This window comes from Periplaneta americana, chromosome 12 (genome assembly GCF_040183065.1).
Source record: "Periplaneta americana isolate PAMFEO1 chromosome 12, P.americana_PAMFEO1_priV1, whole genome shotgun sequence".
Taxonomy (NCBI): domain Eukaryota; kingdom Metazoa; phylum Arthropoda; class Insecta; order Blattodea; family Blattidae; genus Periplaneta; species Periplaneta americana.
In genome coordinates this window covers 15,378,570-15,391,189 of record NC_091128.1, presented here as the reverse complement: position 1 = coordinate 15,391,189, position 12,620 = coordinate 15,378,570, and the positions used below count along the sequence as shown (strand labels likewise).

General features: G+C 36.0%; 1 protein-coding gene across 2 annotated transcripts in view; it reads right to left on the bottom strand.

Moving 5' to 3' along the window:
• Window positions 1-12,620, bottom strand: part of LOC138710188 (E3 ubiquitin-protein ligase goliath-like) — a 666,952-nt gene that overhangs the window by 72,417 nt on the left and 581,915 nt on the right. For both annotated transcript variants that reach the window (XM_069840830.1, XM_069840831.1), the window contains exon 5: window positions 4,251-4,333. In XM_069840830.1, coding sequence (XP_069696931.1) covers window positions 4,251-4,333 — 83 coding nt within the window. The remainder of the gene's footprint in view (window positions 1-4,250; window positions 4,334-12,620) is intronic.

The following is a 12,620-nucleotide window of genomic DNA, read 5'->3' as shown; positions in this document are numbered from 1 at the left end:
GTGGCAGTATACCAAGATGAAAAAAAAAATGTTAAAGAAATCTGAAATATTAGGCCTACGTTTCTATCAGGAAAGTGAACTATGACATTTGGAGTTACAAAGAAAATCCTATATTTATTGGAAAGACATTCAATTTTGTAGTTACAACTAACATACTCCTGTCCTCCAAAATGGGAGCTGGCTGTTCTTACAAAAATTTCTTCCCTAGGCAAATCGTCCAGAGCCACGAACTGCTCCTTACATGGGTCGATTTTATTTCTTGAATAAAAGCCGGAAAGGACTTAATTTTCTTCTAATTTTGTAGAAATCATCTTCAGTCGCTTCTATGACTATCCAAAAATGTTTCTTGCATCCATTTTGTTCCGTCAACGCCAGGCATTGGTCTCTTTACTGTAGTGCCAACGCACAAGGGAGGGAAATTCTTCTCCCTTTGGTATTTCATTCGCTTTACCTGTTTTGATAATGCAGTTAGAACCATTTCTTGAGTAATAATTTGTTGCTCTGCTATACTGCATCTCTTACAGATGGGATCCTTATTGGCAGCGGTAATTGCACATTTCCTATGAATTTTATTGGAACAAGTAGTACAATATATTTCATCTACTACGTTGTCATCACAAACATGACACACTATATGATTATTTTTCTCTGTATCCAAAACATTGCTCTCATAGTTTCTGATGTCCTTAAGAGCATTTTTAAAAATTCTCTTTGAAATTTCTTCAGAAGAGATGATGCCAGCAAACCTATCCTAGCTTTCCTGCCAAACATGGCTTCATATGGAATGCCTGAATGGAATGTATTGTTTTTCCGGAACTGATAAAATCTTAAGCATTTGCTCCATTGTGTACTACTAGGTTCTTACAATCATGTACTAAGCATTTTTTCTATGTTCTAATTAGCACGATCAATTCTTCCTTGGCTTTAGGAATGTCGTGGCTTGCCATGAACGATATTTTTAGACCTTCCCACATTTCACTTAACTCTCTTATTACACTATTCGCAATTTCGCGACCATTATCCGATTGTAAAACGGTTGATGTTCCAAATGAACAGAATATATCAAGGAAATTATATTGCTACTTCTATTCTCTCTTACTGTTAGGTCTCGTAGCTTTACATATTGAAAGGTCGCCTTGGTACACCATTACGTACTTAAACTTCCCACTAGCAAAATTTTGCATGTCGATAAGATCCATCTGTCCTCGTGGGTTACTCTTAAAAATCATTGGTTTAACTAAATTCCTTTCTTAGTTGCGGTACATTTTTTTCACAAGGTCCACATAAGTTTAGATACATCATGACAATATCTCGTGATACATTTTTGTATTTATGTTTTAAATTGCAAAGCATTCTATCCCTACCTCCATGGTCGCAGTTGCGATGAGCTGCATGCAAAAAGTTCATTAGCATGTACATAATATTTTATCTCATCTCCTGAAGTGTTCAGCCGCGCTATCAGCTTCTTGCAGTCACCGATTTTCAGAACATCAAGTCTTTTCAATCGTCTGTAGTCCAAACAAGTCTTCTTAGCCTTCACATTGGCCAATTCTACCGCTCTAATTATTTCATTCTTCTTCAAAGAAATCACTACATTCTGCTTTCCTTAAGCCGCTAAGTTTGGCGTTAAACTTACACTTTATTTCACTTACATATGAGTATTATTTTCTGATTGCATGAGCGCATCCTTCTCCTTACAAGCCACGTATAAAATTAACAAGTCTGACCGTTACAACTATAATGAGTCATTATAATTGTGACGGTCAGAGTGTATTAGTTTTAAACATGGCATCTAAGGAGGAGGATTGACAAAACGAATAACATAACATTTTTCCCCATAGTTGACGTTTCGTATTTGAATGTAGCTTCTCATTGAATTCAGTTTCTAGATATTTTGCTTAACACAATCCTTACAATCGCGATATGCCTAGGCAAATATGAATAATACTCTTTTTAATACAGATTTAACTAAAACAGTAGGCCTACCTAGGTAGATTGCGATTTGCCTAAGCAGATCTACATATGCCTGGATTTCGACTTGTGCCTGTAACATACACACTACACAAAATTTCGAGAAGTAACAATTTTGGGCGAAATTTAAGGTTAGACGAAAATATTACGAACCTTCACTGGACTTACGTACATTGGACAAAACGATTGGACGAAAATTCCTGAAAAGTTTTAAAAGCAGCTATTGGCTAATCCCAGATAGGACTTTTACCCATAATATACATCGTATGTTCTCACCTTTAAACAGTAAAAGAACTCTTCCTTATGATATAAGCCTAGCGGTTTTTTAATTCGTACACATTGCTTTGATAATGCCATGATGCCATTAATGATACTGATAAAACTGATATAAACCTATCAAAATCGAACAAGTAAGAGTTTGTAAGGTGCTAGGGAAACTCCTGCGGTGACTGTCACGCATACTATCCGGGTTCAAGTTTCAGTCAGGCCTGATATTTTTCATATGAAGCATTCATAGTGACACTTGGAGCGGGCGAGATTGCAGGTGAGGTTGTACTCGAGATTCTTCCGTTTTCCCACATGACATATCAAAATAATTCCGTCAACATCTCTTCATTCACTCCGGCTGTCGACATAGGAAGAAGGCTGGCCTAGGGACGAATGGGGTTGCCTGCTCGAAACCTGGGTAGCTATGCAGCAAATCTTAGTGTAGTCTAGCTGGTGTGGGTTTGAAATACACCTAGCGTGAGGGTTAGAGTAATAGATCTTCTAGGCGCAGTGTTGGGTTTTAGTGTCCCCCTATTAAAATTAATTCAATTTAATTCGATACAAGGAGATAAGGGAAGGAGAAAAAGGGAGTATGAAGTTGAAGGTCGGTGAGACTCAAGCCTGAAATAAGGCATCAATGCATCGTCAAATCTCGGCATTTGAAAATATGTTTCTCCATATCCTACAATATTATTGCCGTACAAATAAGCAAACGATTTCTAATCCCCCTCAATAATACAAAAATCGTTCTCAATAAATTTAATTTTTAAAACTGGCAAGGACACTAAAAGTACTGTAACTAAAATAAGAATATCAGTTTCTCTGTATATCATAAAGATAATTATTATGTGTTAGTTTTCTAATTATCAAATATAAGATTTAAAATGAACTCTGGTTCAATGTTCTGCAATAAACGGTTTCAGACATGTGAGCATTGCAACTAGTTAAAGGCGCTAAATTTGATGCTGAATAATGCTAAACTGTAGGCCTTACGGTAGTGAAATTTTGCAAATACACTTTCCTCGGCACCTTTATCAATGAAATCAGTCAAAAAATGCCTAGGCTTTTTCTGTTCGATTTTATAGGAATAGCCCATATGTGTATGTGAATTTCTTTGTATGTGTTAACGTTTATTTTTCATCCCTAAATGAGATTATCAGTGACGATTCAAACAAATGTCAGCGCATTTCAAACTGGCGGATCAAGGTCAAGCAATGGACTGCATTTGCCACGTGCTTACCCCATTCCTGGACCATTCTCCTCAATTAAAGTCAGCTGGATCAGCGGGATTACCAGTTCACAGTTTTCAGTTCAGTGAGTCGTGTGTAGTTTGTGCATTTGTACATTTTTATGTGACCTTGATCCGCCAGTTTGCCAGTTATAGTACCAGTTTCTTCAAACGACACGACGGTAACCCCTCAGTACAGCTGTTATATATTTAAACCTCTTCTGTTTAATAATAAACCATAGTCGCATAGACCTTCAATAAAAAAAGGCTTCATACAGCCGATACTTCACTCCAAACCTAGTCTAATAAGGAGTTCTAACCCAAACGGAAGAATTGAAGCTCCGTTCCTGACGAAGCAGGCCTTTTCAACTACATGATTGTCAAAAAAGTACCCTGTTCAATACTTTATATGTACATTGGATGTAATTATAAGTGTTTGTAGAAGGCTCTTTAACAACGTTTCCTAAAAAACGGTTATTTAGGTTATTTAACAACGTTCTCTAAAAAAAAGCAGGTTATTTAGAGACGACGAAATTGGTGATAAAGAGATGGCATTTGGCGAGATGAGGTGAAGGATTAGGCCTACTATATATTCTCCTTACATTTGGAAAAAGGCTCAGAAAAACCCAAAGCGAATATCGAACCTAAGTCCGAAGGCAAGTCCGGATCAACATTCAATCGCCTGAGATACGCCGGTGGTAGTTTGAAGATTTGAACCTAGGAGTACATATACTATGTCAATAATACTACCGTGATATCTCCTAAAATAAAGAGGAACCCTTACCTGCATGGCAAGACACGGAGAACGTCTGAGATCTTGTAAGGCTCAATGCACACAGCGCAGCACTCTCCGTCACCCTGCATTTCCTGGGAATAAAATAAAACGTTCCCGTCAATGTTTCCAGCCTACAAGAATTGAGGAAATTCTCTATTTGTTAATCCGGTGAGAAATTAAGACGTAATGTTAACTGAACAGTTACAGTGTGTGCTTTACAACTATGGACCGGAGTTCAAGTTCAGGTTCAAGTGTTAGGAGCAATGACGTTCTTACCTATATGCTGGGTACAGAGCAGAAAATGTTAAGGTGCGACCCAGCATATCCACACTAGGCCAGTTTGCACCTGTGCGATGGTTATTAGATGATTACTAATTTATTATTGTCGGCATCTTGACGTTGACAGTTCAGGGATCAAGAACAGACAAAAGATTAGGGACAAGCCCCACAAAACGGAGAAGACTCTTGTTGGGTGGACATCTAAACTTCGAGTATTTCTTAATGTAATTTTATTGTTTTTATTTACTACCAGTATTCTTTTCAACTTACATAAAAAGAAATTATTGTATTTCTGAAAACAATCGATTTGGATATTTTCATTGAAATAGGCCTACAAGTTTTCAAGTTCCCTTATAAAGACTTTCACCATGATATCTGCCTGTCTATTTGTGTATAGGGTGATGCATATGAAATATGATTAATCACTATTGCTAAAAGTTAACTTAATAGAACTTTATTAAAAAAACGATATTTGCGAAATAGGTTCTAATCATTTGTTGCACACTTACTTTCATACGTCAGATAAATTAACGATAATGCTGTGGACAGCACGACCGAAATGGATAGTTCTTTTTGAAAAAGAGTTACCTACTTTCCACAATCAGTTATGAAATTACTTCTAAATTGAGAGATTGTCTATCAAATACTTTCTCTTCAACGATTTGTTCTCACATTGTTGTATATTAATTAATAAGTATCATCATCATCATCATCATCATCATCATTATTATGAACGTGATCAGGTTTAGGCGTAAGTTGCCTACTCCTATTCTCTTCGGGGGAATACTGATAGAAAAAATACCTAATAAACTACTATATCCTTTTATATATCTCTCAAAACGAATTTTCGTAAATAGTTTTGTAGTTTCCTTCGCCGTGGATGGTGCAAATACTTTTTTCTAAGGGTACGTAGGTACACTGGAGTTCAAAGATGTCTGACCTCCAATTTTCTGGTCGTGTAAGCTAACTTTCTAAAGCGGAAAAGTCAGAACCAAAGCTAATACAAATTGACAAACTTTGAAATAGTTCCGCTAGTTCTCAATAGGTGACACTATTATTGGAACGGATAAAAAAGTAATTTGGAAAATACTGATAGAGGTTAAATATAAATTAGACCCCATAAATCGATAATGTTTGATAACTTGTTCGTCGCTTCTTTAGTTATTACTTCTATGAATAGATGGTGAAGATAATAGTCACTGTTGCCAAACGGAGATAAATATACCCGTGCTCTTGCCCATGCTCTAGAATTCAATTTTTCATCCCACTCTGCTGATTGCAAAACAACACTGAGTTTGGCTGGAAACCGCTGATATTGTGTATTAGAAGAACAATTTATGCTTAATCTATATTATCATTTTCCCTGACACGTTTTTGACGGCTACCAATAATGGTGCCACCTATTGAGAACTAGCGGAACTCTTTCAAAGTTTGTCAATTTTGTATATCTTGGTTGGAAAGTTCGCTTACACGATCATAAAATCGTAGGTCGTATACCATTGAACGTCGGTGTATACTGTGGGCCAGCTTAATATCCTAAAAGTGAAGCCTAACAATTTTTTTTCTATTACTACATATGCTAGTGGATTGTGGTGATTTTCTAGTTTGAAGGTTGAATTTACTTTTGGCAACTTCGTTTCGAATTTCGGTACTGACAAATTCTACAACTGGTAGTGTTTGGTGCTTTTGTAACTGTTATGTTGGTATTATGTTCTTAGCTGTGAGAAGCGTCTTCGATACTGGCTCCCTTGAAAACTGAGTACTACTAGATTTCTAGTCGGCTACTGGAAGGCAGTGGCGGATATTCAGGTGAAGTAGGTGAGGGCTACCGTCACCCGAATTTTCGTGCTTTAATAAAATAATTATATTTTATCAATAAATTAAAATAAAATGCATTCCTCACTAATCCATAATTTTCTCTACTTTTTAATCTGTCTTGTACGGTTTAATCCACTCAGTTAACCTCCTTCCGGAATACTTCAGAAGAACACCCCACCAGTCAGGCCACGTGGCCAGCAGACGAGGTAGTGAGAGATGTGAAGATCCGAAGAAGACTTTCCTTTTCACCTTCGGTAAACAAACCCGGTTGCCATGAAAACGACTTGCTTACTGTGAATTGCTAGCCTTTTCTGCGAGGCTATTATGAAGGTCTGTTAAAAAGACGTTCATCTGGTTTCTCTCTTCTCGGAAAACAGAACCACTCTCTCGTGGAACATTGGACCAGGGTGGGAAACTGTAATATTTTGCAACTAAATAAGAGAACATAAAATATTGTGTAAATAAATTAAATATTGTTTAAATTTAAGATATAACATATATATTTCGTTTTTTTTTTAACATTAGCATCTCTTGAACATTATGTTTTGCGTAGATTTTGAAATGTTTTGAGTACTTTGTAATAAAGAAAGATGGCATAAAATTTGAAACTACATTGTAGTCTATACATATTATTTGTCGTGACAAGTGCAGTGAAGTGTTACGGTGTTAGCAATTGTATTAATACGTTGAAACAATCCTTGAAACGATTTAGTGTGTAATCTTTTGGAGACATCGTTCTCTCGTTGTTCTGCAGAAGATAAACAAGATATTTTAAAATACGGCAGACTGACACCTCACATTAATATAACTGTTTTGCGAAGTGTAAGGTAAAAGATTTGAAAGCGATTTGAGAAAAGTAATTTTATCCCCACGGATCAATTTGTGTTTTTTTTAAGGAAATGCATCGGTGAAAATCCTAAATTTGTATTTATTAACCTGTGATCTTCAAATTTTTACCAGATCATGAAAATGCAATGTAAATACAACACACCAAATTGCATCGCTGTATAATGTACCATTCCTGAGATATTAATTTTAATTACATTTTTAATCGCTAAATTTATATTCCATCAATATGCACGAGGCGATGAATGGTTTCAAATGTGTATTAATATTAGATTTAATAAATTAAATTTAAAATAGGCCTCACAAGGCCAATATAAACAAACTGATTTGGGGTTCAGACCTGTCTTTGGACAGTGGACTAAACAACACCACCATCATCCTGTTGCCCTAGAACTTTCCAAAGGAGGGCACCATATTAAAGAAGAAAATTTATTCATAATAAAATACCGAAAAACTAAAAAGCATATTTTTCCATTTTCGGCCAAAATTTCACCGATGCATTGCCTTAATGTTTCTTTTCAACATAATATTGCTTTGACTTAGGTAGAGCTGAATGATTTTACTTATATTGCAAGTCGCATGTTCTGAAGTTGATTTAAAATACAAATACAGTTCATGAATTTGATTCTGATTTTGAATTTTGTTATGGGAAAGTAATATTTCTTCATTTCTTGTGTACGGTTTTAATTTGATTTATGTTATATAAAATGTTGAATTACATTTTTGTCTTTATTGTATCATGTGGACTTGTGGTATACGAGTATATTGTGTAGACGTTTGTTGGAACAGTGAATTCGTCGGCGTTAAGTGGGCGTAACCTCCGAAAATTTTGCGAATTTGTATGTATAATATGCTGTGAATTTCATGAAATTTAAGAAAATTGTGAATATATTACATTAATCCAATATGGTAAACGTATAGCTTACAAAATTGCTCGCAACGTCATCAATGACGCCTCAACCATCCATCGATTCCAGGAAATTACCTAGAATTCTATTGGCCTTCACATAATTTACTTGCACGAGCCGCCACTGCTGGAAAGTGGTGATATTTGAACTTATTAATAATTAATTAATACTTCCTTACTTACTTACCGGCTTTTAAAGAACCCGGACGTTCATTGCCGCCCTCACATAAGCCCGTCATAGGTCCCTATCCTGAGCAAGATCAATCCAGTCTCTATCATCATATTCTACCTCCCTCAAATCCATTTTAATATTATCTTCCCATCTACGTCTCGGCCTCCCTAAAGGTCTTTTTCTCTCCGGCCTCCCAACTAACACTCTATATGCATTTCTGGATTCGCCCATACGTGTTTCATGCCATGCTCATCTCAAAAGTCTGGATTTAATGTTCCTAATTATGTCAGGTGAAGAATCTAATGCGTGCAATTCTGTATTGTGTAAATGCCTCCATTCTCCTGTAACTTCATCCCTCTTAGCTCCAAATATTTCCCTAAGCAGCTCATTCTCAAACACCCTTAACCTATGTTCCTCTCTGAAAGTGAGAGTAAAAGTTTCACAACCATAAAGAACAACCGGTAATATAAGTGTTTTATAAATTCTAACTTTCAGATTTTTTGACAGCAGACTGGATGATAAAAGCTTCTGAACCGAATAATAACAGACATTTCCCATATTTATTCTCTGTTTAATATCCTCCCGAGTATAATTTATATTTATTACTGTTGCTTTCAGTTATTTGAATTTTTCCACCTCTTCAAAGGATAAATTTCCAATTTTTATATTTCCATTTCGTACACTATTCTCGTCACGAGACATAATCATATACTTTGTCTTTTCGGGATATATTTCCAAACCTGTCTTTGCGGGATATATTTCCAAACCTATCTCCTTACTTGCGTTAAATAAAATTCCCTTGTTTTCCCTAATCGTTTGTGGATTTTCTCCTTACATATTCACGTCATCCGCATAGACAAGCAGCTGATGTAACCCATTCAATTCCAAACCCTCTCTGTTTCTCTGTTATCCTGGACTTTCCTAATGGCATACTCTTCTAGAGCAAAGTTAAAAAGTAAAGGTGATAGTCCATCTCCTTGCTTTAGCCCACAGTGAATTGGAAACGCATCTGACAGTAACTGACATATACAGACTCTGCTGTACGTTTCACTGAGACAAATTTTAATTAATCGAACTAGTTTCTTGGGAATAACAAATTCAATACGAATATCATATATAACTTCTCTCTTAACCGAGTCATATGCCTTTTCAAATCAGTGAATAACTGATGCACTGTACCCTTATGCTCCCATTTTTTCTCCAAATCGAATACAAAAAATCTGATCAATAGTTGATCTATTACGCCTAAAACCACATTGATGATCCCCAATAATTTCATCTACATATGGAGTTAATCTTCTCAAAAGAATATTGGACAAAATTTTGTACGACGTCAACAAAAGTCATATTCCTCGAAAGTTACTACAGTTAGTCTTGTCCTCCTTCCTAAAGATAGGTACGATTGTTCTGGTACAATTTCCTTTTCCAAAATAGGAAGTACAAGCTTATAAATTTCGTTAGATAATGCGCTTCCAACCTCTTGTATTAATTCTGCTGGAATTTTATCGATACCTGGAGACATAATTTTTCAGAATTTCTACCGCTATTTTGACTTCAGAAAGTGTGGGTTCGAGTATAAAAGGCTCAGCAGTTTGTATTTCAATTTCTTGAATTCCTTTACGCGCTTAGGCTATTTAAATCTCTAATGATTTTATTGTTAATATTTGTTTGTACCTTATTCAGTTTTTCCTTCAAGTAATCTCTCTTTTTATTCCTAAGTGTACGATTTGTTTCCCGTCTTTTATTGAAATAATTATCTCTTTTCGTCTCAACTGGATCATTTAAGAATTTCACTTTTGCCTGTTTCGTTCTTTCTACTACCATGCAACAATCTTCATCAAACCACGGTTTCTTTTTCTTAGTTTCGTAATAACCTATGCTGCGTTCAGCTGCAATTTTGATATTATCTCGGATATTTTCCCACACGCTATTAACATCTACCTCTTCCTCAACTTCGTCGGAACTTGCTAATACGGCAAACCTATTTGATATTTCGACCTGATAATGTTGCTTAGTTTCCTCGTCCTTTAATTTTGGAATATTGAATCTTCTAATATTAACTTGTTGCTCTACTCGCTTGGCTACTGATAGTCTTTCTCTTAGTTCTCCAATTACCAAATAATGGTCAGAATTACAGTCTGCCCCCCTGAATGTTCGAATGTCTACTATACTAGTGTGTCTTCTTTTATGTATCAAGGTGTGATCTATCTGGTTATGTGTCAATCCATCTGGAGAAAGACAAGTAATTAATTAATATTAGTATTAATATTACTACATAATAGTTATTTTATTTGTTGCGTTGTGGTTATAATTCAAGAATAGTCACTTAAGTATAAATAAATATAATATACTTGGGTGTGATAATGCACGTAAGTAAACGACAGAAATACCATTTCACATTTTAATGAATTTCTTTCGTCTTTAGATTTTTATTACAATGTCAAAAAGAGGAACTTGGGTAGCAGTGATTCCTCCAAGGAAGAAAATATTTGCCATTCAGAGTAGTGATGAGATAAACTGTACTTTTGTGATCAGTGTTCGACCTGTGATTGTTCATTTATGATCACGGTGATATTAGACAGTGAAACAGTGATAAACAGTGATTGGACTGCGAACTTGTTTGAGGTGAACACTGAACAGTCCGTTCTTCCCCACTCATCAGAGCTTCTTACTGCGATGTTTCAATGCTCTTGATATTTCGCACATGGTAGGAGAAAGCGAGAAATGTTGAGGTTATCCGTTTGTACTTCATAGAAGTCAAGTGTAAGCACAATACTGAGTTGTAAATATAGGTGTTTCATCATTTTAAAAACACATTAAAGGTTTGTAAGTTGGCATTCATTCATTCATTCATTCATTCATTCATTCATTTAATGTTAGGCCTATGGACAAATTAAACATTTGTCGTCTAGGTACCGAATACAATGATCGTCCATTTGTTCTTGTACATTATTCCTGAGTGAAATATTATATAGGGAAATGGAAAATTAGTAATTTTAACATAATTCACACATAACTCAGAAGATGAATGAAACATTGTTATTTTTTAAATCATTGTCATGTTTGTTATTATTGTATTTTAGTAGTTGAATTGTGTAGACACTTCACTGCTTAAAACAATGGAGTCAATTAAGCAATGTAAAATCCTGCCATATTTTCGGATGTCAGCCGACAATAGTTTATTCTCTGGCTGTAAGAAATTGAAATCTGCCAGGATCAGCCTGAAATCTATTGAGGTGGCTATATTGAATCGGGCGCTCACAGCCAGTGAGCTCAGTATAGAGCTCACTGCTCACAGTTTGCGGGCGTAGTTGTTCCCAGTTTAGTCACTAGATAGCATAAGCACAGCAGCGCAATGCACACAGTGAGTAAAGAACCTGAATTGTTTCAGCTGGTGAGCAGTTTAGTCTTCGACCTGTGATCATTGTTTAAAGAGCTGGAGCTCAGTATAGAGCTCCATCTTCTTCTGTTGTTGTGTAGACAGAGTATCGGTCTGTCGACCCTTCCTCTTATCTGTTGTTTGGCATGGTGAGATGTGTTTTGTGTATGAAGGATCCAGACCTCTAAGGGGTTGAGGTATCCTGACTTGTAGTTACGTCTTGGTTACTATTAAAAGATGATGGTGAGAATACTTTTGGGTCTTCGGTATTTGTCCGTTGCCGTTGAATATGAACCAAGGTTGTAAATTAGCAGGCTGGTGTTTTGTGAGGTCTTGTGATAGAGTTTCGTTGTCATATTTCGAATGGTAGTAGAAACGGTGTTTATTTCCGGGTCGTCATGTAGTTGAACTGTTCGTGTATCCCAGGCACTTCCATGGATAATACGTAAGATTTTATTTTGGAAGACTTGGAGTTTCTTCATTGAAGTTTTAGGTATGAATCCCCTTGCTGGAGCTGCGTAGACTAGAGCAGATAGAATGAGGATTCTGTATATGTTCACTTCAACTTTGTAATTGAGAGCAGAAGATTTTATGAGTGGGTATAATAAATGGAGCCTTCTATAACCTTTCTTTATTTTAGTGTTGATATGTGGTAGCCATGTAAGTCGACAATCCTATGTAACTCCTAGGTATTTAACTGTTGATGTCCATGCTATTGGTGTCTGAAGCAGAGTGATATATGTGTGTGGTGTAGAATAACATCTCGTGAAGATTGTTGCTTGACTTTTTGCTACGTTGAGTTTGATTTTCCATTTCTGGAGCCAGAGTTCTAGTGTTGGGAGGTATTGCTGTAATTTGTTTATACTCGTAGAAAAGTCTGGAGTTTGCGAAGTTGATGTGAAGGCTGTATCATCTGCATATTGATATATTTTAATATTTGCTGAGGTTGGAATATCTGCGATGTATAGATTATATAAG